This window comes from Bubalus bubalis, chromosome 16 (assembly GCF_019923935.1).
Source record: "Bubalus bubalis isolate 160015118507 breed Murrah chromosome 16, NDDB_SH_1, whole genome shotgun sequence".
NCBI classification, from domain to species: domain Eukaryota; kingdom Metazoa; phylum Chordata; class Mammalia; order Artiodactyla; family Bovidae; genus Bubalus; species Bubalus bubalis.
Window position 1 is genome coordinate 735,737 of NC_059172.1, and position 27,125 is coordinate 762,861.

Sequence of the window (27,125 nt, forward strand, 5' to 3'; positions counted from 1 at the left end):
AGCAAAACAGGGTCATGGTGGGATTGATTTTTATTCCTTGCCAACTCTTTTGGTCCTTGAGCCCTTAGCTGCATAGACTTCTTCCTGGTTGACTTACTGAGCTTCTGTAATACACAAAGGTGAAGGCAAAACATGTTAGCACCATGGAAGAGTAAGTCCATTAAATATTAAGCTGTAAAAAGAATTAGTGATCATAAACTGAGACACTAACCTTGATAACAGAGTTTAAATGTGAATTATTTCTTCACGCCAGAAAGTTCTGATATAGGATTAATATTTGTTCTCATTTTATTATAATTAAGGACACGTATTTGAGTGTTTTGCTTGCCCTTTGTTTTCTGGTGAGTAAATAAGGTAGTAACCACACCTGCACACAGAGGTTGGAGATTGCTTTTCCCTAATTCGGTTCCAAAATCAGGAGTCGTGCAGCGTGTGGGAGAGTCTGCACGTTAGCCCAAGTCTTCAGATTGCTGTCTTTCTTTTGAGCCACAGGAGGCGGAAGCTAAAGACTGGCCTTCTTTGCATACAGCGGAGCAAGTTGACGTGTCTTGTTTCACATCTTGTTCTGAATTTTTATTGGACATATAGGCGTGATATGTGTCTTGTACTGAGCTTTGGTAGGAAGAACAGTTAGAATCTGGTTTTATGTCTTCTAATTGCAGGTCAGTTGGGCTTTGACTTTTTCCACAACTCGTGTCCTCTGATTTGATGCCCCTTGTTTGCACAGCATCTGTTTCCATATCTTGTTTTTGACTTCCTGTGGAGTGAAGTTCTTGTACTGAGCTTTGGTAGGAGAAACAGTTAAAATCTGACTTCGCGTCTTCTGACTGCAAGTCACTTGGAGTCTGGCTTTTTCCGCAACTCGTGTCCTCTGATTTGATGCCCCTTGTTTGCACAGCATCTGTTTCTATAACTTCTTTTTGGATTCTTGCAGATTGAAGGTCTTGTTGGTCTTTATTTTGGTGCTGACTGTCTTGTAGAACATCTTGGGATTGTTCATCTAGGTCAGATGGAATAGTGGCATGCAGAGTCTGGGTTTCTTGGAATAGAGATCTCTGCTTTCGGGATTCTTTCACTTGTAAATCTTGGGTTTGCCAGGTCTGGAAGTCCCAATTTTGGGAATGCTGCATTTCAAGTTGCCATTCTTGTTTTTCCCATTCTTTGCTTTTCCAGTCTTGAGTTCTCCTTTCTTGGGATTTTTGGCCTAAAGATTGCCAGGTTTGGACTTTCCTGTCTGGAGACTGCCAGTCATGGTACTCCTGGATTTGCATATCCTGGTAGAGCTGCCTTGGGGGTTTCTCCTCTTGGATTCGCAGGTTTTCAGCTTGCTGGTCTGGGAGTTGCAGTATGGTTTGACTAACTTGGATTTCCTTATCTATGTATTGCTTTTTTGGAGAGAGCCAGCTTTTGATGTGCTTGTCTAGGGATTTCCTCCTTGGGTGTGGTTGGTCTTGAATGTACATGTCAAAGGCTTTCTGTTTTGCGCACGGACAGCCTTTGCTTTGCTGCAGTTGGGAATGCTGCTTTGATGGTCTCCTGCTCTGAAGTTCCTCCTCAGGTTTCCATTCTTCGGTCATTAACATGACTTCCGATTTAATGTTTTGATACGATAAATGCACAGCTCTCTGTTCTTGAGATTGGGTGTTGTGTAGCTGAAAATCCAGAGACCGTCGATCTAGGTGTTGCATATTAGAGGACTGCACAGAAAGTAACGATATGGCTCCAAACGGTATGGCTTGTAACGGCAGGGCTTGTCTTTGGAAAGGGAGGTCTTGGGCAGGCATGTCTGGGGACGGTAGGTAGTCAGATAGCATGTCATGGGATTGTGTATTTTGCAGTGGTATGCCCTGGGATTCCTTGTCTTGGGATGTAATTCCATGAGACTCTGTGACAGATGTTGACGCTTCAGATAGCAAGTCTTGTTCTGGCAAAGTTTTGGCTCTCGGAGCTTGGTATGGCAAGTCTTGGGGTGGTAAATTGTGGACACTTTTTACAGAATAAGATGGAAAAAGTTGGAGTTTTGAGGCTTGGTCCTGCAACAGTGGAGGTTTCTCTTCTGGGGATTGTGTGATAGCAGCCTGTAGGTCTTCGTCTTTAAGTGGTTCAGTATTCATCATGATTTCTGAGGACTTCTGCTCTACAATGGGAGGTGAATGTTTCACCTCCACTTCTTCCCCATAAAGGCTTAAAGTTTGAGGGACATATTTCTGTCGTTCATCTTCCATAAACAGAGAAGATGTGTTGAAACTATTACTGCCTCTCCTGCCTGCATGTCGGAAGGTAAACTGATTTTTTGTGACTCTTAACTTGAAGAATGAATAGCCTCCAAAGAAAACAGGCTTTATGTTCGTCGTTGAATCAGCACTAGTAGACTCTTCTTGTAGCTCAAATTGTATGACAGCATTTTCGTCAGGAACAGATAGTTCACTCTCTTGAGTAACATCCGAAGGCAAGAAAAACACCATCTATAAAACCAAAGGGTGAGGGAAACAATAGAACAGAATCATCTTTGACATTATTTTCTTCTTGTGGTCCCAAATTATTTTTCCTCTCTGCCTTAAGATAGTACACAGGAAGTAAAATCTACAGGAGGAATCAGAAAACAAACCCAGGACTGCGTTTACCATCAACTCATTAGTTTTGCTTATTTATATTTACTCTTTGTAATTTGTTTTTTGGCCATGCCACATGGCATATATGTGGTCTTAGCTCCCCGACCAGGGATAGAACTCATGCCTCCTGAAGTGGAGCTTAACCACTGGCCCACCAGGGAAGGCCCAGCTCACTCGTGGACAAGTCTTCAGCCTCTATTGTCTCATCTATTGAAGAGGGGAGTTTATTGCGATTGTCCGGATTCGTCTTCCCATACTTAGGACTTGGCTCAGACGGTAAAGAATCTGCCTGTGGTGCAGGAGACCAGGGTTCCATCCCCGGGTCAGGAAGATCCCCTGGAGACGGGAATGGCTAGCCACTCCAGTATTCTTGCCTGGAGAATCCCATGGGCAGAGGAGCCTGGTGGGCTACAGTCCATGGGGCCGCAAAGAAGTGGGACCCGACTGAGGGACCAACTCTTTCACTTTCTAAGATATTTTAAGTTATCTACTCAATATTCATATATTCAGGTTTATAATGATTTACTTGTCACCTACGAGATGAACTGGACGCTCAAGATCAAACATAGTCAAATGTGGGTTTTCCCCTATAATTGTGCTCAGAATTACAGATAGGTCAAGATATAAATGGATAACAATGCAGTCTATCAAATGCTGTTATGTGCTAGGTACTATGTGCTTCACGAGAATGTACAAGGTGAGCTAATTCTGAGACCCGGCAAAGGCTTCACTGAAGAAGAGACATGGGTCTGTGTCCTGATGATGAACGGAAATTCCTTGGGTATAAAGTAAGACGAAGGAAGAAAGGAACCAAAGTCCAGGGAGCGGGAAGAGTGGGTACAAGAACATAAGGCGGGGGTGTGGCGAGTGTGACGGCTGGTGGCGAGCAGTTAGATACCGTCAGATGGTGTGTAGGTCCTGGGAGCCAAATGTGTCCTTTCAGAGCCGCACGTTGAAACCTCACTGCCAGCGTGTGGGGTTGAGAGTTAGAATCTGTGGCAGGTGATTAGGTCATGACTATGAAGCCCTCGTCAGTGAGATCTGTGCCCTTGTAAAAGAGCCCTGTGATTTGTCCTTTCTTCCGTGAGAAGACTGCCATCTGTGGACCAAGAAGTGGGTCCTCACTAGACCCAGAACCTGCTAGCACCCTGATCTTGGCCTTCCCAGCTCCCAGAACCATGAGAAATACATTTTTATCCTTTAAATTACCCAGTATTTAGTACAGGGATTCACAAGTGCTCAGTGGGAAAGAATCCACCTGCCAAAGCAGGAGCCACCCAAGATGCAGGTTTGATCCCTGGGATGGGAAGATCCCCTGGAGGAGGAAATGGCAACTTGGTCCAGAATTCTTGCCTGGAAGGTTCCATGGACAGAGGAGCCTGGTGGGCTGCAGTCCATAGAATCACAGAGTCAGACATGGAACGAGTGTGGAGCGCACGTGAGTTCACGCATACCTTTACCACAGCATCGCAGATGGGCCAGGACGGAATCTGTTACCAAGAAGTGGGATTGCTGCTATCACCAGTACCCAAAGATGCAGAAGCAGATCTGGAACTGGGTAATGAGTAGAAGTGGGGAATGCTTTGAGGGGCATGCTAGACAAGGCTTATATTATTGTGAATGAACTGTTAGGGGCAATTCTGGTGAGAGCCCAGGAAGAAAAAAGGAGAGCTGTGGAGAAAACTTCCGTCTTAGAGAACACCTTAGTGATCCTGAATGAAGTGCTGGTGGAAATATGGATGATAAAGGTCATTCTGATGAGGTCTCAGACAGAAATGAGGAAAATGTCATTGGAAACCAGAAGGCGGTGATCTTGGTATAAAGTGGCTAAGAACATGGCTGAACTGTGTTTATGTTCTAGTATGCTGTGGAAGATAGAACTTGTAAGCAATGAAGTTTAACTGAAGCTATGTCTAGGTGAAGTTTTGAAGGTGAGGCTTGACTTCTACAGACAGCTTATAGTAAAATGTGAGAAGAAAAAAATGATTTAAGGATGGAATTATTAAGCCAAAAGGAAGTGGGACTCTATGGTGTGGAAAATTCTCAGTCCATTTGTATTACAAAAAAAATGAGAACATTTAAGAGTAGATCGAGTGGGGACTTCCCCTGTGGTCCAGTGGTTAGGAACCCACCTTCCAATGCCAAGGACACAGGTTTGATCCCCGGTCAGGGAACTAAGGTCCCGTGTGCCACAGAGCAGCTGGGCCTGTGTGTTCTGAAGCCCACATGGCACATCTAGAGAGCCCACGCCCCGTAGCTGAAGAAGCCCATAAGCTACAACAAAGACCCAGCCAGCCACCAAAAACAGGAGAGTAGGCCAAGTGACTGGTTTGATAAGAAAAGTATTGCGGATCTGCAATCTCACCAGTAGCCAGAAGCGATTCTCCAAGACAATGGAAGAATGACCCCCAGAGGCGTCCGAGATCACCAGGGCTGCACTCCCACTACAGACCCTGGGCGCAAGGGCCCCTGAAGAATGGTTTCAAAGGATGGGATCAACTCCCAGGCTCAGGCAGTCAAGCTGCCCTCACCCCGTGCCTTGAGGTGGGGCCGAGGCCAAGGGCTGCTGCAGGCACTGTGCCCAGCAGACCCGCAGGGACAACATGAGAGCTTCTGCAGGCACTGTGCCCAGCAGACCCGCGGGGACATGAGAGCTTCTTCAGGCACTGTGCCCAGCAGACCCACGGGGACATGAGAGCTTCTGCAGGCACTGTGCCCAGCAGACCCGCGGGGACATGAGAGCTTCTTCAGGCACTGTGCCCAGCAGACCCACGGGGACATGAGAGCTTCTGCAGGCACTGTGCCCAGCAGACCCGCGGGGACATGAGAGCTTCTGCAGGCACTGTGCCCAGCAGACCCACGGGGACATGGCCACGGCGCCCTCGGTTTCAAAACACAGAGCCTCTGGCGCAGGATGCCAGGCTGGCAGCCACAGCGCCCGGGCGGGGAGTGGCCACGGGGCCTTCCTGCTCAGCGGGGCTGAGGTCCTCCCAGTGTGCTTGGAAGACGGAGCATCAGGCCCAAGAGGACTGTTCTTTCACCTTAGGCTTTAACTGGTTTGCACTGTCAGGTTTGAGGTTTACTTGAGACCTATCTGTCCTTCCTTCCCATTTCTCCCTTTAGGAGTGGGAATGTGTATCCCATGCCCATTCCTTTGCTGTAGTTTGGAAGTTTGGTTTCATAACATGTTTGGTTTCACGGGTTCACAGCTGGAGGGAATTTGCCTCAGGTTAAGCCATATCTTAACTCTCACCTGTATTTAATTTAGATGATGTTTTAGCTGAGACTTTGGACTTAGACTTTGAAGTTGATGCCGTAACAATAAGGAACTTTTGGGGGCTACTAGGATAGAAAGGATGTATTTTTCATATGAAAAGGACATGAATTTGGGAGGGATCAAGGATGGAAATTACGGACAAATAGATGGGGAAACAGTGGAAACAGTGAGAGACTTTATTTTCTTGGGCTCCGAAATAACTGCAGATGGTAACTGCAGTGATGAAATTAAAAGACGCTTGCTCTTTGGAAGAAAAGTTATGACCAACCTAGACATCATATTAAAAAATAGACACAGTAGTACTTTGCCAACAGAGGTCCATCTGATCAAAGCTACGGCTTTTCCAGTAGTCATGTATGGATAGTTGGACTATCAAGAAACCTGAACACCGAAGAATTGATGCTTTTGAACTGTGGTGTTGGAGAAGACTCTTGAGAGTGCCTTGGACTGTAAGGAGATCCAGCCAGTCCATCCTAAAGGAAATCAGCCCTGGGTGTTCATTGGAAGGACTGATGTTGAAGCTGAAACTCCAATACTTTGGCCACCTGATATGAAGAACTGACTCATTTGAAAAGACCCTGATACTGGGGAAGATTGAAGGCAGGAAGAGAAGGGGACAACAGAGGATGAGATGGCTGGATGGCATCACTGACTATGAATTTGAGTAAGTTCCAGGAGTTGGTGATGGACAGGGAAGCCTGGAGTGCTGCAGTCCATGGGGTCACAAAGAGTCAGACACGGCTGAGCGACTGAACTGAAGGATGGAAATTAATTAATTTTCATATATTGAAAATTAATCTACAATGTGATTATATGTGGAGGTGTGGCCTTCAGGTGATAAATTATATCATGAGAATCATGCCATCATGAATGGGGTTAACGATCTTATAAAAGAGACTTCAGAGGCCTCCCTGGCTCCTTTTGCCATATAAAGACACAGCGAGATATAAACCAGGAAGTGGGCTCTTACTGGACTCTGAACCTCCTGGAACCTTGATCTTGGACTTACCAGCCTGCAGAGCTCCAAGAAATAAAATTCTGCTGTTTAAGTCACCCAGTCTGTTTTTTTTTTTTTTTTTTTTTTTTTTTTTTTTTAATAGAAGCCTAAATGGGTTAAGACACTAGGCTAGGAAATCTGGACTTTCCATATAGGCTTCCCCAGTGACTCAGATGGTAAAGAACCTGCCTGTAATGAAGGGGACTCAGGTCTGATACCTGGGTTGGGAAGATCCCCTGGAGAAGGGAATGGTAACCCACTCCTGTTCCTGCCTGGAGAATTCCATGGACAGAGGAACCTGGCGGGCTACAGTGCATGTGATCGCAAAGAGTCAGACACGACTGAGCGACTAACCCTTTCAGTTTCATTACAGACAAGTAAGATCTACTGAAGTTCTTTAAACAGCTAAGTGACAGCATTTGATACAAGCTGTAGCCAGTGCTTCCCTTTCCTTCCAACTTATTTTTATTTGAGAGGAGTTGTCATTACAGACCAGTCTTCTGGGTTTTGTCAGCCTGTGCCCTTGTCTGAGGTCATCTATAGAGTCAGAAGAGACTACTGCTTCTATCTGATGAAGCATGGACCTCTAGGTGATTAAATGACCTAGTTGTGGTCACCCAGTGGATGGATGACAGGCTGAAAATGTGGCTCTCCACATTCTCACATTATCATTCCCCACTCTTCCAATTTGTTTCCACACCTACATGTCATCCTTGTTGGAGCGCATTTATGTGAAGATAAATGGTACTTTAAGGGAGATGTCTGAATTTTTACTTATTCCCAAACTTCCATTTCATTTGAATTATAATTCATTCATTTGTTAAAAGAGCAGTTTAGAGCCATGAATTATAGTTTATCTAGCTTTATTTAAGTGCTATGATTTTAATAAGTTTACTCATCCCTAATGTGGAGAAAGCAACGGCAACCCACTCCAGTACTCTTGCCTGGAAAATCCCATGGACGGAGGAGGCTGGTGGGCTTCAGTCCTTGGGGTCGCTGAGGGTCAGACACGACTGAGCGACTTCCCTTTCACTTTTCACTTTCATGCATTGGAGAAGGAAATGGCAACCCACTCCAGTGTTCTTGCCTGGAGAATCCCAGGGACGGGGGAGCCTGGTGGGCTGCCGTCTATGGGGTCGGACAGAGTCGGACACGACTGAAGCGACTGAGCAGCAGCAGCGTCCCTAATGATAACTGAGATTACCAGGTGCTAAGCAAGGCTCCAAAGTCATATCAGCTAGTTGTTATGACATCTGTATGAGGTTGTTATCCTTGTTTTATGACTTAAAGAGCTAGGCTCAGAGAGAGATTTTAAGTGATCCAACCAGCATCAAGAGCTGTTAACTTGTGCTCTTGGATTCATATGCTGTAGTAGAATTACAGGTCCTGTGCTTTCCTATCTAAGCACTCTAACCTATGCTTCCTCATAAGAGCTACTTCAGTTATGCCTTACTTCAGAGTGGGTGCGACTGGAGACTATAAGAAATACTGCTTTTAGGTACCGCGGTGGGCACAGTGGTGGGCACAGGAAACATTAAGAGTTCACTTCCTTTTCCTCTTGAGATCAGGGTGCATATTACATAATATCTTTAAATCTTCTATTGTAGCTTGCATATTGCAGAGCAATTACAAAGCTCTGTTCATAGAATTAAATTGGATAGTTATTCAGTGTGTCCTAGAGTGTCCTGCAGAGCTTTATAACCTTCTGTACTCAAATCAGGAAAAGAGCGATGAATCAGGCATTTGGGCTCAGATAATAAAAGTGTTACATATGAGTTGAAACTTTACATTTATACTCATTTATAATAAAAGATTCTCTGCAAACTAGGGTAAATTTAGTCCATGAAAACCCTATAGGGTAACATCATATTTAAGGGTAAACTGTAACATTTTTTTACCCTAAGATTTGGAACAAGGAATGGTTGTGTATGCTCAGCATTCAAAAAAAGAAAAAATGTCCAGGAGGCTCTACACAGTTCAGTGAATCAAGAAAAATAAGGAATAAAATTTGTAAATAAAAGTGTCTTTACTGGGAAAATAGATGTCTATCTAGAAAATTCTAGGAAATCAATAATAAAGCTACTAGAGTTAGTAAGTTTTATAAGGTCATAGCATACCAATATATAAAAATAACTGCATTTCTCTTTCTAGGAATGGACATCTGGCAAGTAAAAATTTTAAATGCCATGTACAATAGCAAGAAAAAACATGAAATACTCAGGGGTGAATTTAACAAAATATGCATAATATTTATACACTGAAAACTACAAACTATTGCTCAGAGAAATGAAAGGAAATATAAGAAAATGTAAACATATCACAGACATTGATAAGAAGACTAAATATTATGAGTAAGCAATTTTCTCCAGATCATTTATAAGTTCAATAGAGCTCCAATCAAAATCCAAGGAAGATTTTTGTAGGAACTGATAGTTTCTAAAACAAATCTGGAAATCTTGAACACCTAAAACAGCCAAAAAGTATTTTGAAAAAGAACAAAAGAAGATGTAAGAACTACTCTTGAGAAATCACAGGGAAGAAGGCAGAATAGGAAACTCCTGGAACCTGTCTATTCACCTACGCAATAATCGTACTGGCAGAAACTGAAGTAACTATTTTGAAATTCTGGAGTCTTTTTGAACACTTGAAGCTTCCAAAGGACCTCTTGGCTTCTAAACTGGCAAGTTATCTCAGCCAGTTTCAGCCTTCAGAACAGCAGTGAGCACTCATCTCTCACTCCCAGCCCCTGGCAGGAAGCTGGGAGACGACAACCCATGTCCCTGGTGTGACCTGCTGGAGTCGGGATGGGCAATAAGGACCTTGTCTCCCAAATATCAGGTTTCCTGTTTTAATTGTAAGTCAGTGCTTCTCATCACTGAGGTGCAAGTGCAGAGGCGGGACGCCATTGTTTCAATCTGCATTGGCTGAGGCAGCTTTGAGGGAAGCTACCCCTATCTTCAACTATTTTTGTTTTGATTTGATGTTCAGAAACAATTATGTATATGTGAAAATGTAGAAGCCCACCATACAGGCCTGGAAAAGATGCATGCTGAGAAAAGTCCTGAGAAGCTCTTAAGCTTTCATCTCAGGCTGTTCTCTGGCACAGAGATGCTCAGCTGCTGCTGCTAAGTCACATCAGTCGTGTCCGACTCAGAGCAACCCCATAGACGGCAGCCCAACAGGCTCCTCTGTCCCTGTGATTCTCCAGGCAAGAATACTGGAGTGGGTTGCCATTGCTTTCTCCAATGCATGAAAGTGAAAAGTGAAAGGGAAGTCGCTCAGTTGTGTCCGACTCTTAGCGACCCCATGGACTGCAGCCCACCAGGCTCCTCCGTCCATGGGATTTTCCAGGCAACAGTACTGGAGTAGGTTGCCATTGCCTTCTCCGCAGAGATGCTCTATGGCAATAAAAACAAACAAGCCCTCTCCCTGAGAAAACCCAAAGGAAAAGGGAGAGTCTGATTTCAAGAGTTCATACATTAAAAGATTCACATGTCCGGTTTCCAACAAAATAAATCTCAAGGTCTACAAAGAAACAGAAAAATGCGGTTTGTTCAGGGGTGGTGGTTGTTTATTCACCACCGACTCTTGCCCGACTCTTGCAACCCTGTGGACTGTAACCCGCCATGCTCTCTGCCTGTGGAATTCTCCAGGCAAGAATACTGGAGTGGGTTGCCAGTTCCTTCTGCAGGGGATCTTCCCAACCCAGGGATCAAACCCCGGTATCCTGCACTGCAGGTGGATGGACTCCTTACTGACTGAGCCAACAAAATAAATGAGCAGAAATTGTACCTGAGGAACCCCAGAATTCAGATATACTAGACAAAGACTTTAAAACAACTCAAAGACCCTAGAAGAGCTGAAGAAAATCATGTGCAAACATAGCAAAATGATATATGAACAAAATGAAGATATAAATAAGATATAAATTATAAAACAGAACCAAAATAATTTCTAGAGCTGAGAAATTTCATAAAAATGCACACCAGAGGGGTTCAGAAGTTGATCTGAGCAGGCAGAAGAAATAATCAATGAACTTGAAGATATGACAATTGAAATTATTGGGTCTGAGGAACAGAAAGAAGAAATAGTTAAGAGAAGTGAACAGAGCCTACGGGACCTGTGAGCTATGAACGAGCAGACCAACACTCATATCACTGAGATCTCAGAAGAAAAAGAAAAATAGGAAAAAATAATATTCAGAGAAATAATGACTGAAAATTTACCAAATCTGGTGAAGAATATTCATCTACAAATCTAAGAAGCTCAATGAACTTCAGACAGGATAAATCCAAAGGGATGCACACCAAAGCACATTTTAATTAAACTGTTGAAGCCAAAGACAGAGAATTTTTAAACAGCAAAATTGCCTCATCACATATGAGGAATCCTCAATTAGATTATTAATTTCTTTCATATGTAAAATAAATATGCTTTAATAACTTAATTAAGATTAAGTTGTGTTAGGTGATTATAACAATAACTAACATAGTGGACATTTGATAAATGTGAACTATAGTGATTATTATAAATACTATTGGTATTACTAGGGCCTCCCTGGTGGCTTAGAGGGTAAAGCATCTGCTTGCAATGCAGGAGACCCAGGTTCGATCCCTGGGTCGGGAAGATCCCCTGGAGAAGGAAATGGCAACCCACTCCAGTACTCTTGCCTGGAAAATTCCATGGACGGAGGAGCCTGGTAGGCTACAGTCCATGGGGTCACCAAGAGTCGGACACGACTGAGTGAGGACACATTACATTGGTATCACTTGAATAGTTTTCTTCCTCTCTGTTGAGGGGGTTGTTTCAGAGCTTTATGGCCCAGGTATAAGCACCTCATGTTACAATAATATGAATCCCCATATGTTTTCCATATATTTTGACAGGGAGATAAGGAGTATGTCTGAACAGAGATGACTATGTATAGCAGAGGAATAAAAAGCAACATGGTTTGTCTCCGAGCGTGGAGTGAACCACCAGTTTTAAGTTTGTCCCTCCTTGACCTTCCTAAATTTAAAAATTGTAATTCAGCCCCTGAGAATACAGCTCTGCTGACTTAATAGGCTAGAGGTCCCCTTGACGTGTCCCAGTAGGAATCCATACTCACAAACATCACTGAACGCACCTCGTTGGAATTTGCCCAGCAGTTGCTTCTGAAGGAGGCGATGGTCACAGCGATGCTGAGCTCTGCTATGCTGATGATCAGTAAGACCGACAAAATTCCCTGGAAATAATGAAGATACGTCTATGGCATTTGGAATGAAAGCTGTACCATTTCAAAGATATAAACCAAGGACCAGCACACGGTGTGACCAAGCATGGGAAAGCCCACATTTTAGATGCCTCTGGAACCGCAGTGATTGAACTGTTTTCATCCCACGTACGTCTTTCCGATAGGCCGGGATAGTGAACTCCAGTGCCTGTGGAGGCCCCCGACAGCCATCTCAGACGGGTGAAACAGGAGGGGAGAAAGGCCAGAATGGGTATATCCCTTAGTGTCCATCACTCAGTCCTGGGCAATAGTGCCATGTGGGAACATGGGAACCTTGATGCCTCGTGTTCTCTCCTTTCCTAAGGCAGCTGTATATACACACTGCTAATGTGAAACTTTCCAGGTATTTGTTCACTTCTGTGAACAAAATGGAGCATCCTTTGGGTCGGCGTAGCCTATAGATTGGCATTTTGCACACTCTGCTTTAAGGTGGTGTTTAGTTGCCTTAAAGCACCGAAGAAGTGGCAGGGAATAGCATGGTGTCCAAAAAGTTTAGCCTTTGGGAACAGGAAGAGCTGACTGCAGTTGGGTCCAATGTTACGCTTAACCTTGGACAAGAGTCTGTCTAAATTTTGATTTCCCTGCAACACAGCCAAAAGTTTGAATATTCTCCTTTTGCCTTTTTTTTTTTTTTTTTTTTTTTTTTTTTTAGAAAACCACAATATATGCAGTGGAAAGGCTACCCACTCCAGTGTTCTGGCCTGGAGAATTCCACGGATTCAGTCCATGGGGTCACAAAGAGCTGGACACGACTGACTTTCACTTTCACTGTGAATTTACCAGCTTCAGCTGGTGAACAAGATGGTCTGACCTTGGTCTTTGTGGAACTTCCATCATTGTAAGGGAGGCAGACAGTGACAAATAATTAGGCAATTATTTACTTCACTAAATTATGATAAGTGCTATGAAAAAACATTGGGGGCTACTATTAATATAACGGGAGACCTGCCCTGGGATGGGTGGAGGTGTGATCAGGAAAGACCCCCTTAAAGACGTGATGTTTGAGATTACAGAATGAGGAGGAGTTCAGCGGGTGGGTGGGAAAAGATAGGTGCTGGGCTGGGGAACATTTGAAGAAAGAAAACGTGGTCTAGAAAACTTAAAGAATTCTAGAAGGTGGAGGGGGCGGCATGCAGTGAGGATAAAGGCCTGGAATAATGCTAGAAGGTTAGGTCAGATAGATGTGTTAGAGTCTTATAAACCTTTTAAAATTGGGTCTAAATTCTGTGTTTGACAGGAAGCCACTGCGTGATTCTGATCAGGTGTGTGTTTTTAAGTGACGACTAGCTGCAGTGTAGATGATGGATTGGTGTTTGGGGCAGAAGTCAGTCCAAGAGATGTGTAAAGCCCACTGCTCCTGGGTCTTTTCAGTTTGTTTTTGACCTTTGGGTTGTCTTCAGCAAGGAATTGTGGAGTGATATACGTAGGAGGCCTGGGAACAGAGTCTCCTGGATTCTGAATGCAGGAGCTACTAATCCTCCAATGCACATCTGTGCCAGGCAGGAGCAGAGTCCTCTCATCTGCACATTTAACCTCAGAAGACAATCTCTTCCTGATATTTGCTAATGTAATGCACAGTGGTGGCCTCCTAGGAAAAGGGATAAGGCTAATAGGGGAGCGTCATGTTCTTGGTCCAATTAGGACTTTGCCTCTTAGGTTGTTTTCTGACCTTCCTTAGTAACCTTTTATGAGTCTAATTCTGTAATTTATTTTGGAACATATCAGACGGTACTAGACTCACTTTAATGGGTAAACATAAGGATTAAACAAGGCCTCATATTCAGTCACTGATAGCTGTTTTCCTTCTTTATCGGAGGAGACAATTTTCCGTGTTCCACTTCACCTCTATCCACCCAAGTCAAATCTCATTAGCATTTAAGGACAAAAGCCTTCAATATTTGACTGATTGGAATTGAGTGAAAGCCCAGGATTTGCTTAGAGAATAGAAATAAAGGCCTTTCGGAATTGCTGATATGCATAAAAATAATGTCATTGAATACTTATTAGATTAATACTTAAAATAACCCTTATATTTTCTGGTAAAGATATGGTTCATCTCTTGTAATGAGTAAAACTCTCCATATAATTATTTATGCTCTAAAATTATTTAAAAAACACTTTATTAAGTGCCTTAGACACTTTCTCCAACTATATTTAGCATTAACAGGGCAAACTTTTTCATACACAGATGGGCTCGATAAAGGACAGAAATGGTATGGACCTAACATAAGCAGAAGATATTAAGAAGAGGTGGCAAGAATACACAGAAGAACTGTACAAAAAAGATCTTCACGACCCAGATAATCACGATGGTGTGATCTCTCACCTAGAGCCAGACATCCTGGAATGTGAAGTCAAGTGGGCCTTAGAAAGCATCACTACGAACAAAGCTAATGGAAGTGATGGAATTCCAGTTGAGCTATTTCAAATCCTGAAAGATGATGCTGTGAAAGTGCTGCACTCAATATGCCAGCACATTTGGAAAACTCAGCAATGGCCACAGGACTGGAAAAGTTCAGTTTTCATTCCAATCCCAAAGAAAGGCAATGCCAGAGAATGCTCAAACTACCGCACAATTGCACTCATCTCACACGCTAGTAAAGTAATTCTCAAAATTCTCCAAGCCAGGCTTCAGCAATACGTGAACCATGAACTTCTAGATGTTCAAGCTGGTTTTAGAAAAGGCAGAGGAACCAGAGATAAAATTGCCAACATCTGCTGGATCATCAAAAAAGCAAAAGAGTTCCAGAAAAACATCTATTTCTGCTTTATTGACTATGCCAAAGCCTTTGACTGTGTGGATCACAATAAACTGTGGACAATTCTGAAAGAGATGGGAATACCAGACCACCTGACCTGCCTCTTGAGAAATATGTATGCAGGTCAGGAGGCAACAGTTAGAACTGGACATGGAACAACAGACTGGTTCCAAATAGGAAAAGGAATACGTCAAGGCTGTATGTTGTCACCCTGCTTATTTAACTTCTATGCAGAGTACATCATGAGAAATGCTGGGCTGGAAGAAGCACAAACTGGAATCAAGATTGCCTGGAGAAATATCAATAACCTCAGATATGCAGATAACACCACCCTTATGGCAGAAGTGAAGAGGAACTAAAAAGCCTCTTAATGATAAAAGAGAAGAGTGAAAAAGTTGGCTTAAAGCTCAACATTCAGAAAACAAAGATCATGGCATCTGGTCCCATCATTTCATGGGAAATAGATGGGGAAACAGTGGAAACAGTGTCAGACTTTATTTTGGGGGGCTCCAAAATCACTGCAGATGGTGATTGCAGCCATGAAATTAAAAGACGCTTACTCCTTGGAAGGAAAATTATGACCAACCTAGATAGTATATTGAAAAGCAGAGACATTACTTTGCCAACAAAGGTCCATCTAGTCAAGGCTATGGTTTTTCCAGCAGTCATGTATGGATGTGAGAGTTGGACTGTGAAGAAAGCTAAGTGCTGAAGAATTGACAGTTTTGAACTGTGGTGTTGGAGAAGACTCTTGAGAGTCACTTGGACTGAAAGGAGATCTAACCAGTCCATTCTAAAGGAGATCAGTCCTGGGTGTTCTTTGGAAGGACTGATGCTGAAGCTGAAACTCCAATACTTTGGCCATGTCATGCAAAGAGTTGACTCATTGGAAAAGACTCTGATGCTGGGAGGTATTGGGGGCAGGAGGAGACGGGGACGACAGAGGATGAGATGGCTGGATGGCATCACTGACTCGATGGACGTGAGCCTGAGTGAACTCTGGGAGTTGGTGATGGACAGGGAGGCCTGGCGTGCTGCGATTCATGGGATGGCAAAGATTCAGACACAACTGAGTGACTGAACTGAACTGAACTGATTCCTTAATAAGACCAATAAGGTAAAATTGAATCCAATCCCCATCAACACTAATAGGAAGAGCTAAATCCTATTGGCCCCTTACACCGCACCGAGTCACGCTCTGGTGTAAGTGATCGTCACAACACACCAGTGGGCTATCTTATTGTCTTCATTTTTCAAATGAGGAAAATGGAGGCTCGGAGAAGACAAAATACTAGGCTAAGGTCGAATCTTATAAGTGACAAAACCAGGAGTCAAATCCAGACTCTATGGCTCTTGAGTCACACTGGCTCTTCTCAACAGTGAGCTCAAATGCAGAGGCAACCTCGATCATAGGAGTCTAAATGAATGAGTCGCTGCACCATGAACATTGTTCACACAAGATGATACAGAGTCATTGCCCAGAATGAGACCACTTACATTGTAAAGGACTCTACCTATCACACATATTCCTTCAAGGGAGGGCCCTTGGCAGTACTTGTGTTGGTATCTGTAGCTGATGATGGTGAAAATGATTCCAGCCACTGCGACCACAGAACTGATAACATTCAGGCCCGTGACACCTTGTCCCTGGAAAATAGTTTAAAAAATAACAACAAAATAAATAAACACTTTGAAAGAATTTCCTTGTGCTTTTATCTTTCCCCATAACCCTCAGGGAGGAGTTGCTCCATCAGTATCCTGAATTCATCAGTCATAGGCCAGGCCAAGTTTTAGAATGAGCCAGGGAGCTAGGGAAGCAATCCGGGAAAGCAGGGGCCCTCTGTGGTTGGGTGCATATTCATCTGGGTCCGACTCTTTGCAACCCCATGGACTGTAGCCCACCAGACTCCTCTGTCCATGGGATTTTTCCAGGCAAGGTTACCGGAATGGGTTGCTACTTCCTATTCCAGGGCATCTCCCTGACCCAGGGATCGAACCTGCATCTCTTGTGTCTCTTGCAGTGGCAGGCGGATTCTTCACCACTGCACCATCTAGGAAGCCCCTGGGGTGCTCTGTGGTTAATGCTAAAGAAAACGTTCTTTCTATCCTAATGTGTCATCTTTCATAATCTATAAGCAAAATTGTGTGTTAGAGAGTATCTTGGCCTTGTAATTAGAACCAATTTTTCAGTCCTAGCGAACTAGGACCCTATACACATCAACAGATCTCTTGGAATTTCCATTTCTGCTTTTACAAGTGAGAGTGGCATCACCTAACTTAAGGGCGTACCTGCTTATTTTAATAGATATTTCCTGTAGGTCAGCTATGTGTCAGGTGCCGCATTAAGCCCGTGATTCACAAAGGTGAACACGAAAGATGAAGTCCTGCCTCCATGTGCTTACCTCACCCCCTAGAGGATTCAAACCGTAAGCAACCAAATCAGTAACATCTTTACAGATGGCAATGAATTTGGACTGAGATTTAACGGTTTCCTTCCTTTCGCTCTCACTTTTCGAAACTCCAAGCTATTAAAAGTTCAGATAGCCCCACCAATTTCCTATTCCCTTTACTTCCTTTTTTTTTTATTTTTGTTTTGTTTTGTTATATAACTCTTGAGTTCCTCTGAAGGAAGAGAGGTGCCATTCATTACCTAATCCCAGCATGGATAGTCCTCTTTTAAAAGAGAAACGGAAAAGTCTCCTATCTCAGTTCCGTGGATGGTTACTATGCTCGACTTTGTTACGTCTGTTGGAAGTGCAGTGATACATTTATGCATTTACACAGCCTGTCCTATCCAGGAGGACGTGTGACTCTCTGTGGTGTAACCTGGAAGTACACCTATGATTTTAATGTTTGCCCCAAACGCAGATCTTTTTCTGCCCACAGGGATTTTGGCAGAAAATACCCAGGGGCACACGGATATACCGTCTCGCTCAGCCCTAAGTCTTTTTGTCCCTTCAAGGCTCTGTTTTGGCTCCCAGAGGACATTTCATGGACTAACATCTCTAGCTCAACAACCCCTCGGGTGTACTCTGCTTTACAGTTTACAAAGAGCATACACAGCTTAGTCTCCTCTCATCCTCATGACAGTTTTACGATGTCGGCAAACCCCCTTTTATCCCCACGTCACAGGTGAGTAGGATTCTGGGGTCACGTGATTGTGAATTCGGAGGAAGAGCTCTGATGGAGCCAGGTCTTACAGCGCCCAGGTTAGAGCTGCTGTCCCAGTGACGTAACGGTCTGCCTCCAGCTCAGTGAGTCGCGGGCAGGTCTGCCTTATGGTCTATCCCTCTGGTCCAAAAGGAAGTCAGTGCAAGAGAAGAATGAAAGCTGAGGCTTCGTCTGCATTGTCCGTATCTATCTCCACAGGTAGAGAGAGACGGAGGCCTTCGTCCCTGCTAGAAGGCCCTGTGGTTTGTAGCTATCTCTAGGGGATATTGGCAGAGGACCATAAAGAAAGAGGTAAAATGGCTTTGAGAGAAGATCTACTTCTCCAGGGCCTTAAAAACATCAGACTGGTTAGGCATGTAAACATTTAAGTATCATTTTGTCTTATATGTGGTATCTTATTAAATCCTCAAAATAATCCTTCAGATTTGACACAGCGATGAGTGGTGGCCTGGATTCAGCCCTAGAACAATCAGCATCAGTGCCAGACTCTTTCCTGCAGACTTTGGGCAGACCCCAAAGAGAAGACTCTGTCGTTGTTGGGGTGTGTGTGTGTGTGTGTGTGTGTGCATGCAGTCACTCAGTTATGTCTGACTCTTGTGACCGTATGGACTGCCCGCGAGGTTCCTCTGTCCATGGGATTCTCCAGGCGAGAACACTGGAGTGGGTTGCCATTCCTCCTCCAGAGGATCTTCCCGACCCAGGGCTCTAACCCACGTGCCCTGCAGTGGCAAGCGACTCTTTACCCCTGCGCCACCTGGGGAGCCCACTGTTGGGGTGGGGGTGTAACAACTGGGACCCTGGGATTGGTTTTGGTTACAGTAGGGTTTATACACCTTGACACAATAAATATTTGGAGCCAGATACAGTTTTTTTTTTTCTTTTACTGTCCTTTGTATTTTAAAATGTTTAGAACCATCCCAGCCTCTACCCACTAGATAACAGTCCTCCTCACCCTCCCACCCCCTGGCTGTGACAGCCAAAATGCCCTCAGCGGGGGGCTTCCCTGGCGGTCCAGCAGTTAAGCCTGCGTGTTTCCACTGCAGGGGGCGTGGGTTCCATCCCTGGTCAGGAACTAAAATCCTGCGCTCTGCGCTTGGCAGCCAGGAAAAAAAAAAGTGTCTTCAGGCTTTGTCTAATATTCCTGGGGGTGGAGCTGGGGGAGGCACAAAATTACTCCCAGTTAAGCACTGTTGAGTTAGAGGAGTGTAAAATGGTCTTTATTAAGCAGCTCCTTTGGTTGATTTGACCAAGGCAGTGGCACCCAGGTGAAGGGTGCAGGGCTCATGCTGGCCGCCAAATAGCAGGGACCCAAACTGCACACTTGATGCGCAAAGACTTCCCTGGAAGGTCCTTTATTACCCAAGGCTTTCTACCCAAAGATGGTCTAAAAGAAGTAGACAGTTTCAAACTGCCCAGAAGTCACAAAGCGACTTACCACACACTTGTCATTGCTGTTGGTTCCTGTGAGGTACCCTGTGACCGTAAACTGTGAAGAAGAAAAGAGAAAAGTTAACAGTGATGGTTGTTTGACTGCCCTACTGTGTAACTTCCTTTGGAGACTGTATCATAACCGACATGTCTGTGACCCTCCCAGACCCTTCCGTAACTGGTCTCTTCCATCAGGGAAGGACAGTGGGCCCTGACGTAAGAAAAAAATCCTGTGCTGCCCGTGCTTGTCAACTCAACAAGGGCTCTTTGCCAGCATAAGGTCCAAAAAGTACCACTCTGCTGGGCTCCAAAAGAAAGACAGTCCTGGGCTCTGGGCCTGGAATAGTGAAGGTGAGCTCTGTCTGCTCTGAGTAAGTGCGGGGCCTGGAATCTAGTCTTATCTTACCACTTATTTATATGAGACACAAAGAGCCTGGCTGTTGTTTAGTCACTCAGTTGTGTCCGACTGTTTGTGACTCCATGGACTGTAGCCCGCCAGGCTCCTCTCTCCATGGGATTCTCCAGGCCAGAATATTGGGTAGGTTGCCATTTCCTTCTCCAGGGGATCTTCCCAACCCAGGGATTGAACCCACATCTCCTGGAGAAGAAGGCATCAGAGGATGAGATGGCTGGATGGCATCACTGATGCAATGGATGTGAAGGAGATCATGAGGGACAGGAAGGCCTGGCGTGCTGCAGTCCATGGGGTCGCAGAGAGTCGGACACGACTGGGCGGCTGAACAACAGCAACTTCTGCATTGCAGGTGGATCCTTTACCACTGAGCTCCCAGGAAGCGCAGAGAGCTTAGAACCACACAGGAAAAATGAGACCGGTGTCCCCCAGTGTGGGGTCCATATTTTTTTTTAATGTTCCAATAATGAGAACTTCTGCGATGGGAATTGGTTTTCCACTTTGGGGATATTGGGCCTTGGAGTCAAGGACCTTGAGAAGACATGTAGGGATCAGAATGTTACCTCTGATACCTCCTTCAGCTTCACCTCCCAGCTTGGGTCACTGATCAGGCTAGCTCTACTTCCAGGTCATTCTCGAAGCGGTCCACCTTTATCTTTGCTGCTGCCCAGAGAGTTCAAGGTACCACCTCTCCATTTCTGGAATCCTGCAGCCTCCCTGCAGCTGATTCTCCCAGATCTGCTCTTATCATGCATCGGCTCATTACCCACTCAGGGGACATAATATCTTAGGGATAACAAGTCTTCCGATCTTACTAACCTTGCTCTCGTATTAAAGCACCACATTCTTTTTACGACCACAAGGATTGGCATGACCTGGTTCTACATTTTTGGCCTCCTTTTATGCCATAGCAATAGACTCACTGGTCTTCTTTCTGTTGCTCTTGCCCACATCAAGCCCTCAGCTCATGCTTCACTGTTGTCAAGAGCAAGCTTTCTCTCTACTTTACGTGCTGAACACCCATGTGCAGAGCACCTCCCTGGCCTCCCAGCACAGGTGAGTTTCCCATTAAATGTTCACCTGACACCTGGAAGTCCTCAGTGTGCACAGCACGAGTGTAAAAATGTGCCTGTGCAGCTACTTTCAGTCTTTCGTTTATAGCCTACCCATCGGATGCCTAACCCTGTCTGTTTCTAAGCGCAGCTCATCACTTCTCTCAGAGGGCCTTGTCCACCAGTGCCCTGAGCACCCAGGACCCTCCTGCAGATGTAGGATGGGTGCTCAGTAAATATGTCTTCAGTGAAGAGTGGAGTTTTAAAAAGTAATGTGCCAGAGCCTCGTTGTCGTTCACGCGTGCCGATCACACAGCATCACGCCGGGAGCGTCCTCTCGTGACGTGGGGAAGCGAGGAGCTGGTCTGCCTGCTTTCTGTATGTGCGCTTTGAACGTCACGCCATGGACGTTTGGGAAGTGAAAGCCAGCAGCACTGCTGGGTGTCTCAGAAACGGTGTGGAGTGTTTGTGCTCATCAAGAGAGGGCAGGGCGTTCATAGGGACGGTGTCGCATTTCTTCATTACTTCACCCACATGTTCACTGAGCGATTCATTCACTGTGCTCATCAACAGAGGACAGGGCGTTCGTAGGGACGGTGTCGCATTTCTTCACTACTTCACCCATGTGTTCACTGAGCGATTCATTCACTGTGCTCATCAAGAGAGGACAGGGCGTTCATAGAGACGGTGTCTCATTTCTTCATTACTTCACCCATGTGTTCACTGAGCGATTCATTCACGCCTGCTATGCAGCAAGCATGACTGAGGTCTGAGAATGTAAGACAACGCTAACAGACAACACTCTTGCCCTCTTGGGACTCTAGGTTTTAATAGCGGAAGCTCGAATGAGTCTAGCCTTACATATGATGGCATAAGATTAGGAACCAAGGCTGTGGGGATTGGACAGATATAGGTCTGTACTAGGAATTCTGTTTACGATTCTTTCATTGGCTGGATGAATGACATTCATAAACTGTCTCTGGGCATAATGAAGCAGTTGAGCCATAATAATGTGTTAAAATTCTCCTTAAGCTTTGAGAGGCTGTGATTGTGAGTGTTAGCCAGGCAGGTTTAAATTGCTACCTACTCCCAAATTCCAGTTTTTTTATTTGCAAAGGGAAAAGTAGGATATATGCCCATCTAATCTCCCAGATTGGTAGTAAGGAGCAAATGACTTACTATACACACGAGGGCTGGAAAACTTTTCAACACGGTAAGAGCAGTTATCACCATGAGGACGGTGGTACTGTCATGACCCAAATGGAGTCACTTCTTTTCCCGGGGAGGGGGTGGCTATCTGGTCTCCTTGGGGACCACCTGCATGGGATTCATTGTCTCAGGACTGGAGTCAATTCAGACCAGTCTTTATGGTAATTCCTCCGAAGTGCCTAACAGTACTCACAATGAATGCTCCCCAGAATGGGTATCCTGTCAAGAAAACCAGGGGGAATCTTTGGGCGAAGTTGAAGTGATTCAATGCAAATATAGCTCCGATGCCGGCAATGATCAGGGCAAGCAGGACCTGGCAAGCCTGTGAAGAGAAGAATGGGCCGGTGAGGCCACGCGTGCCCGGGCTCTCTGGAGCCTCCCAGGCGCGTGGGCATCGCCACTAGAATGTCGCCCCTCCGCCTGCGTGCTTTCCCCTCCTGTTTACCCACCACTCGGGTTTTCAGGAGGCCTGGCGGCCTTCCTGCCCTCACTCCCCTGTGTCCGTGTCCGAATCCTTCATGCTCACCCTTCCCTGCTGACGGTGTCTCTGGGGTTATCAGTCCATCTTGCATCTCACGGGTTTTAGCATGTGTCTGCCTCTCCCTCTAAATGTCCGGTCCCCAGCTTTTCGGCACCAGGGACCAGTTTCGCGGAAGACAGTTCTTCCACAGCCGGGGGTGGGGTGTGGGGGGCTGGGCAGTATGGTTTGGGGATGGTTCTGGAAAGAGGCGTGAAACCTCGGTCCCTCACAGCGCGGTTCACCGTTGCCTTCACTACTCGATGAGACTCTAGAGCTGCTGCTGATCTGACAGGTGATGCCGTGAGCAGCCGGGGCTGCTGGAAACACAGATGAAGCTTCGCCCGCCCACCCGCCCGCCCGGGGCTCACCGCCTGCTCTGCCGCCCGTTTCTCACAGACCACGGGCTGCCCCGGACCCCTGCCCTAGACGGCAAGCTTCTTGGGGACGCCCATTCCAAACTACTCACCTTGACATTTTTTCCCCTTCTGTAGAACCAGCCTCCTGTTACCATCCTCACCCCAACACACACACACATTTTCCACATTAAATATAGCCTTTGAGAATTATGGCACCCACTCCAGCACTCTTGCCTGGAAAATCCCATGGACGGAGGAGCCTGGTGGGCTGCAGTCCATGGGGTCGCAGTCAGACACGACTGAGCGACTTCACTTTCACTTTCTTTTCTTTCTTTCTTTTTTGAGAATTGTAGCCTCAGTCCAGTGCTCTGAAAGTGTATGAAGTTCCCTGAGCTGGAGCAGAGAAGCTGGGGGGAGGTTATGCCTCCCCTCTTGATGCGAAGCCCTGTCCAGAGCCAAGAGTGACCCCATGGGCCCCTCAGCCCGTTGGGGGTCACAGGGAGAGGGGAGCGTGGTGGTTCCTGGGGGTCCGCGGCTTTCCTCAGCGCAGAGCGTCTCTGCTTCCGCTCAGGCGTCTGGGTTCCCCCAGGCCACACGTCTATGGCCCTGGGTCACAACTGTCCCCGTAGTGTTCTGATTCTTGTACTAAGGATGGGAGGTGTGCACACAGCTTTGCTCTAGTCTATTTATGACAGAGTGTGTGTGTATCAACACTGCAGCTCACTATGAGTTTTGAGGGTGGTTTTCAAAGAGCTCCCAGTGCCTGTAACAACACAAAGGCGATGTTTAACTTCACCTCCAAAGGCTTTTAGCTCCGAGAGAGGTGCTCCCACAGCCCAGGGTCACTCCTTTAATAAAATATTTAGAAAAGTGGCCCCGGTTTCCTCCATCCCCCTTGCTAGGATTCAAAGATGATCAGTAGCTCCTCCTGAAACAGGCCAGGGATTTCCTCAGAGTTAGTGGTCTTATTCGTGACAGTTGAGCTTTCTATTTCTCAGAGTTAAATAAGCCCTCAGAAGCATTGCTGAGAAATGAGCAAACCCTGCATGTTTCTAAACAGAACTTTAATTCCCTTGTTGATCAAAACATAGGGACGTTTTGTGACAACCTAGAGGAGTGGGAGGGGTTTCAGGAGGGAGGGGACACGTGCACGAAAGGCTGATTCGTGTTGATGTACGGCAGTGAAAGTGGAAGCGGCGCAGTCGCGTCCGGCTCTTTCCACCCCCTAGACTGTACACTCCGTGGGATTCTCCAGGCCAGAACACTGGAGTGGGTAGCCTCTCCCTTCTCCAGGGGGACCTTCCCAACCCAGGGATCAAACTCAGGTCTTCTGCATGGCAGGATGTATGGCAGAGGCTGGCACAATATTGTGAGGCAATTATCCTTCAGTTAAAAATAAATAAATACTTTGTCAACAAAGGTCCATCTAGTCAAGGCTATGGTTTTTCCAGTAGTCATGTATGAATGTGAGAGTAGGACTATAAAGAAAGCTGAGTGCCAAAGAATTGATGCTTTTGAACTGTGGTGTTGGAGAAGACTCTTGAGAGTCCTTGGGATGCAAGGAGACCCAACCAGTCCATCCTAAAGGAAATCAGTCCTGAATATTCATTGGAAGGACTGATGCTGAAGCTGAAGCTCCAATACTTTGGCCACCTGATGCGAAGAGCTGACTCATTTGAAAAGACCCTGATGCTGGGAAAGATTGAAGGTGGGAGGAGAAGGGGACAACAGAGGATGAGATGGTTGGATGGCATCACCAACTCAATGGACATGGGTTTGGGTGGACTCCGGGAGTTGGTGATGGACAGGGAGGCCTGGTGTGCTGCAGTACATGGGGTCACAAAGAGTCGGACACGACTGGGTGACTGAACGGAATTGAAGTAATTTGTAAAATGTAGGGAAGTGGTCTTGTAGGCTACATGTTAGCTCTTCTACTGAATATCCAATTATGTGTACGTGCTCATGACTTAGAAGGCTGCAGGGACTTCCCTGGCCCTTCAGTGGTTAAGAATCTGCCTTGCAGTGCAGGGGTGCAGGTCCGGCCCCTGGTCAGGGAGTTAAGATCCCACATGCCGAGGAGCAATGGAGCCCACATGCCACAGCTACTGAGCCCACGAGGCACAACTAAGAGTACGTGCACCACAAAAAGATCCCGCCTCTGAAACCAAGGGCCAAGGCAGTAATAGTAACAGATAAATGAATAAATAGACGGGCTATCTCTTTTTAAAAGAGTATAAAAAAGAAGGATGTATTTTAGATGACAGATGAGGGGAAACTGAGGGGATCAATGTCTTTTCTGAAAAGCATCTCTGCAAACATACTTGGAGAAATAACATAGTCTCCTTCCCAAGAAGACCCATGAGTGGGCGAGGACTTACCCCCAAGACTTTTGGCTCTCCCTTCAGGAATTCCAGCAGAGAACTATGAGGGCCGTAGGGAAGCGCAGTCAATACAGTTTCATTTGGTTGTACACTGATGACGTGGGTTGATCTTTTGACCTCAGATGATGATTCCATGATTCAGTGGCAAAACTCTATGAAAAAAAAATGGGTGAGTAACCATTGCAGCCAAAATCATGGTCTGCCATCAGTCTCACATGGAGTCCTTGGCAATGAGCCCTTAGCGATTACCCAGCACTAGAACCACAGAATCACAGTCATTGAGTCACAGAGTCCTAGAATTCTAGAGCATCTTCTTCTGTCTTCCTGATGAAGGATCCGGTTATCTGGAAGACTTGCTTTATTGTCCACTTGTTTGTAAACAGGTGGTCAACACAAAATAAACAGGTGGTGTACCAACAAATCCCAGGGCCTGTGTTTATGGGCTAGAAAGGAACTAAATGAGGAGACACCCACGGTGTTCCTGGCACTGTGGAAGGGGTTCTGTTTTAACATGTATTCGCATCGATTCTTTTAACATTTCTACCATACTGAAAATGAGGTACAGAAGGTTAAACTGTTCGAGGCCACGTACTGAGGGCCGGGGAAGGAGTCAGACTCTGCCCGCCTGCCTCCAAACTCTGCTTCAGCCGTGCTGCTGCCCTCTTTCCAAAGGAGTTTCCCACTTGTGGCTGGCTGATTGTCCCACTACTGATTAGCCCTCTTTCTTTCCAGCGTGAAAATCAGTACCTACAGGTATTGGACCAGATGTAGGTGCCGCTTTCATAGGGTGTGATTCTAGCTTTCAAAAAGACAGGTAAGATGAAGTCAAGTGAGAGTCTTCCTGGTTAAAGCTATGCAAATACAATTAAAACAATGTAAAATTCTGTATGGAATTTTGCGTTCCGTGTTTGTGTGTGCATGTGTGAAAGTCACTCAGTTATGTCTGACTCTTTGCAACCCCATGGACTGTAGCCTTCCAGGCGCCTCTGTCCGTGGAATTCTCCAGGCCAGAATACTGGAGTGGGTAGCCATTCCCTTCTCCAGGGGATCTTCCCAACCCGGGGATCGAAGCCAGGTCTCCCGCATTGCAGGAGGATTCTTTACCATCTGAGCCACCAGGGAAGCCCAACATAGGGCTGTAGTGAGAGTTAAATGAGATAATCTGCAGAGCACATTTCTGTAAGTGTTGGTATTATCACGACTGTAGTGAAGAGCAGATGGATGGTAGGAGAGAAAGGGCGTCTGAGTCTAGTGCTGTGCTTAGTTGCTCAGTCGTGTCTGACTCTTTGTGACCCCAGGGACTGTAGCCCGCCAGGGTCCTCTGTCCACATGGATTCTCCCCGCAAGGATACTGGAGTGGGTTGCCATGCCCTCCACCAGGGGATCTTTCCAACCCAGGGATCGAACCCAGGTTTCCCACATTGCAGGCAGATTCTTTACCATCTGAGCCACCAGGGAAGCCCCCTTTTTTTAATTTTTAAAAAACGTTTATTCATTTACTTACTTTATTTTGGCTGTGTTCGGTCTTTTCTCTGTTGCAGTGAATGGGAGTTCTCTCTAGTTGCAGTGAATGGGCTTCTCACTGCGCTGCTTCTCTTCTTGTGGAGGACCAGCTCCCGGGTGAACAGGCTTCAGTAGCTGCAGCACGTGGGCTCAGTGGTTGCGGCTCCCGGACCCTG

At 45.8% G+C, this 27,125-nt stretch overlaps 1 protein-coding gene across 1 annotated transcript; it reads right to left on the reverse strand.

The window, feature by feature from the left end:
* MS4A14 (membrane spanning 4-domains A14) lies at nucleotides 1-25,688 on the reverse strand. The gene is made up of 7 exons (XM_025265990.3): nucleotides 25,444-25,688; nucleotides 22,383-22,511; nucleotides 19,524-19,574; nucleotides 16,415-16,564; nucleotides 12,012-12,110; nucleotides 212-2,465; nucleotides 1-104 (listed from the first exon to the last, which is right to left on the reverse strand). Exons 1-6 carry the CDS (start codon nucleotides 25,579-25,581, stop codon nucleotides 450-452), a joined length of 2,583 nt encoding a protein of 860 aa, XP_025121775.3. The 5' UTR covers nucleotides 25,582-25,688; the 3' UTR covers nucleotides 1-104; nucleotides 212-449.
* Between the last annotated feature and the right edge of the window lie 1,437 nt (nucleotides 25,689-27,125).

What these genes read in the sequence shown, in the direction of transcription:
- MS4A14 (XM_025265990.3), bottom strand. Translation starts at nt 25,581, where the DNA reads ATGGAATCATCATCTGAGGTCAAAAGATCAACCCACGTCATCAGTGTA. An exon ending in ACAGCAATGACAAGTGTGTG is followed by an intron (nt 16,565 to 19,523) that starts GTAAGTCGCTTT and finishes ACTATTTTCCAG; the next exon opens with GGACAAGGTGTCACGGGCCT. An exon ending in GCTGGGCAAATTCCAACGAG is followed by an intron (nt 2,466 to 12,011) that starts GTGCGTTCAGTG and finishes TTGGTTTTATAG; the next exon opens with ATGGTGTTTTTCTTGCCTTC.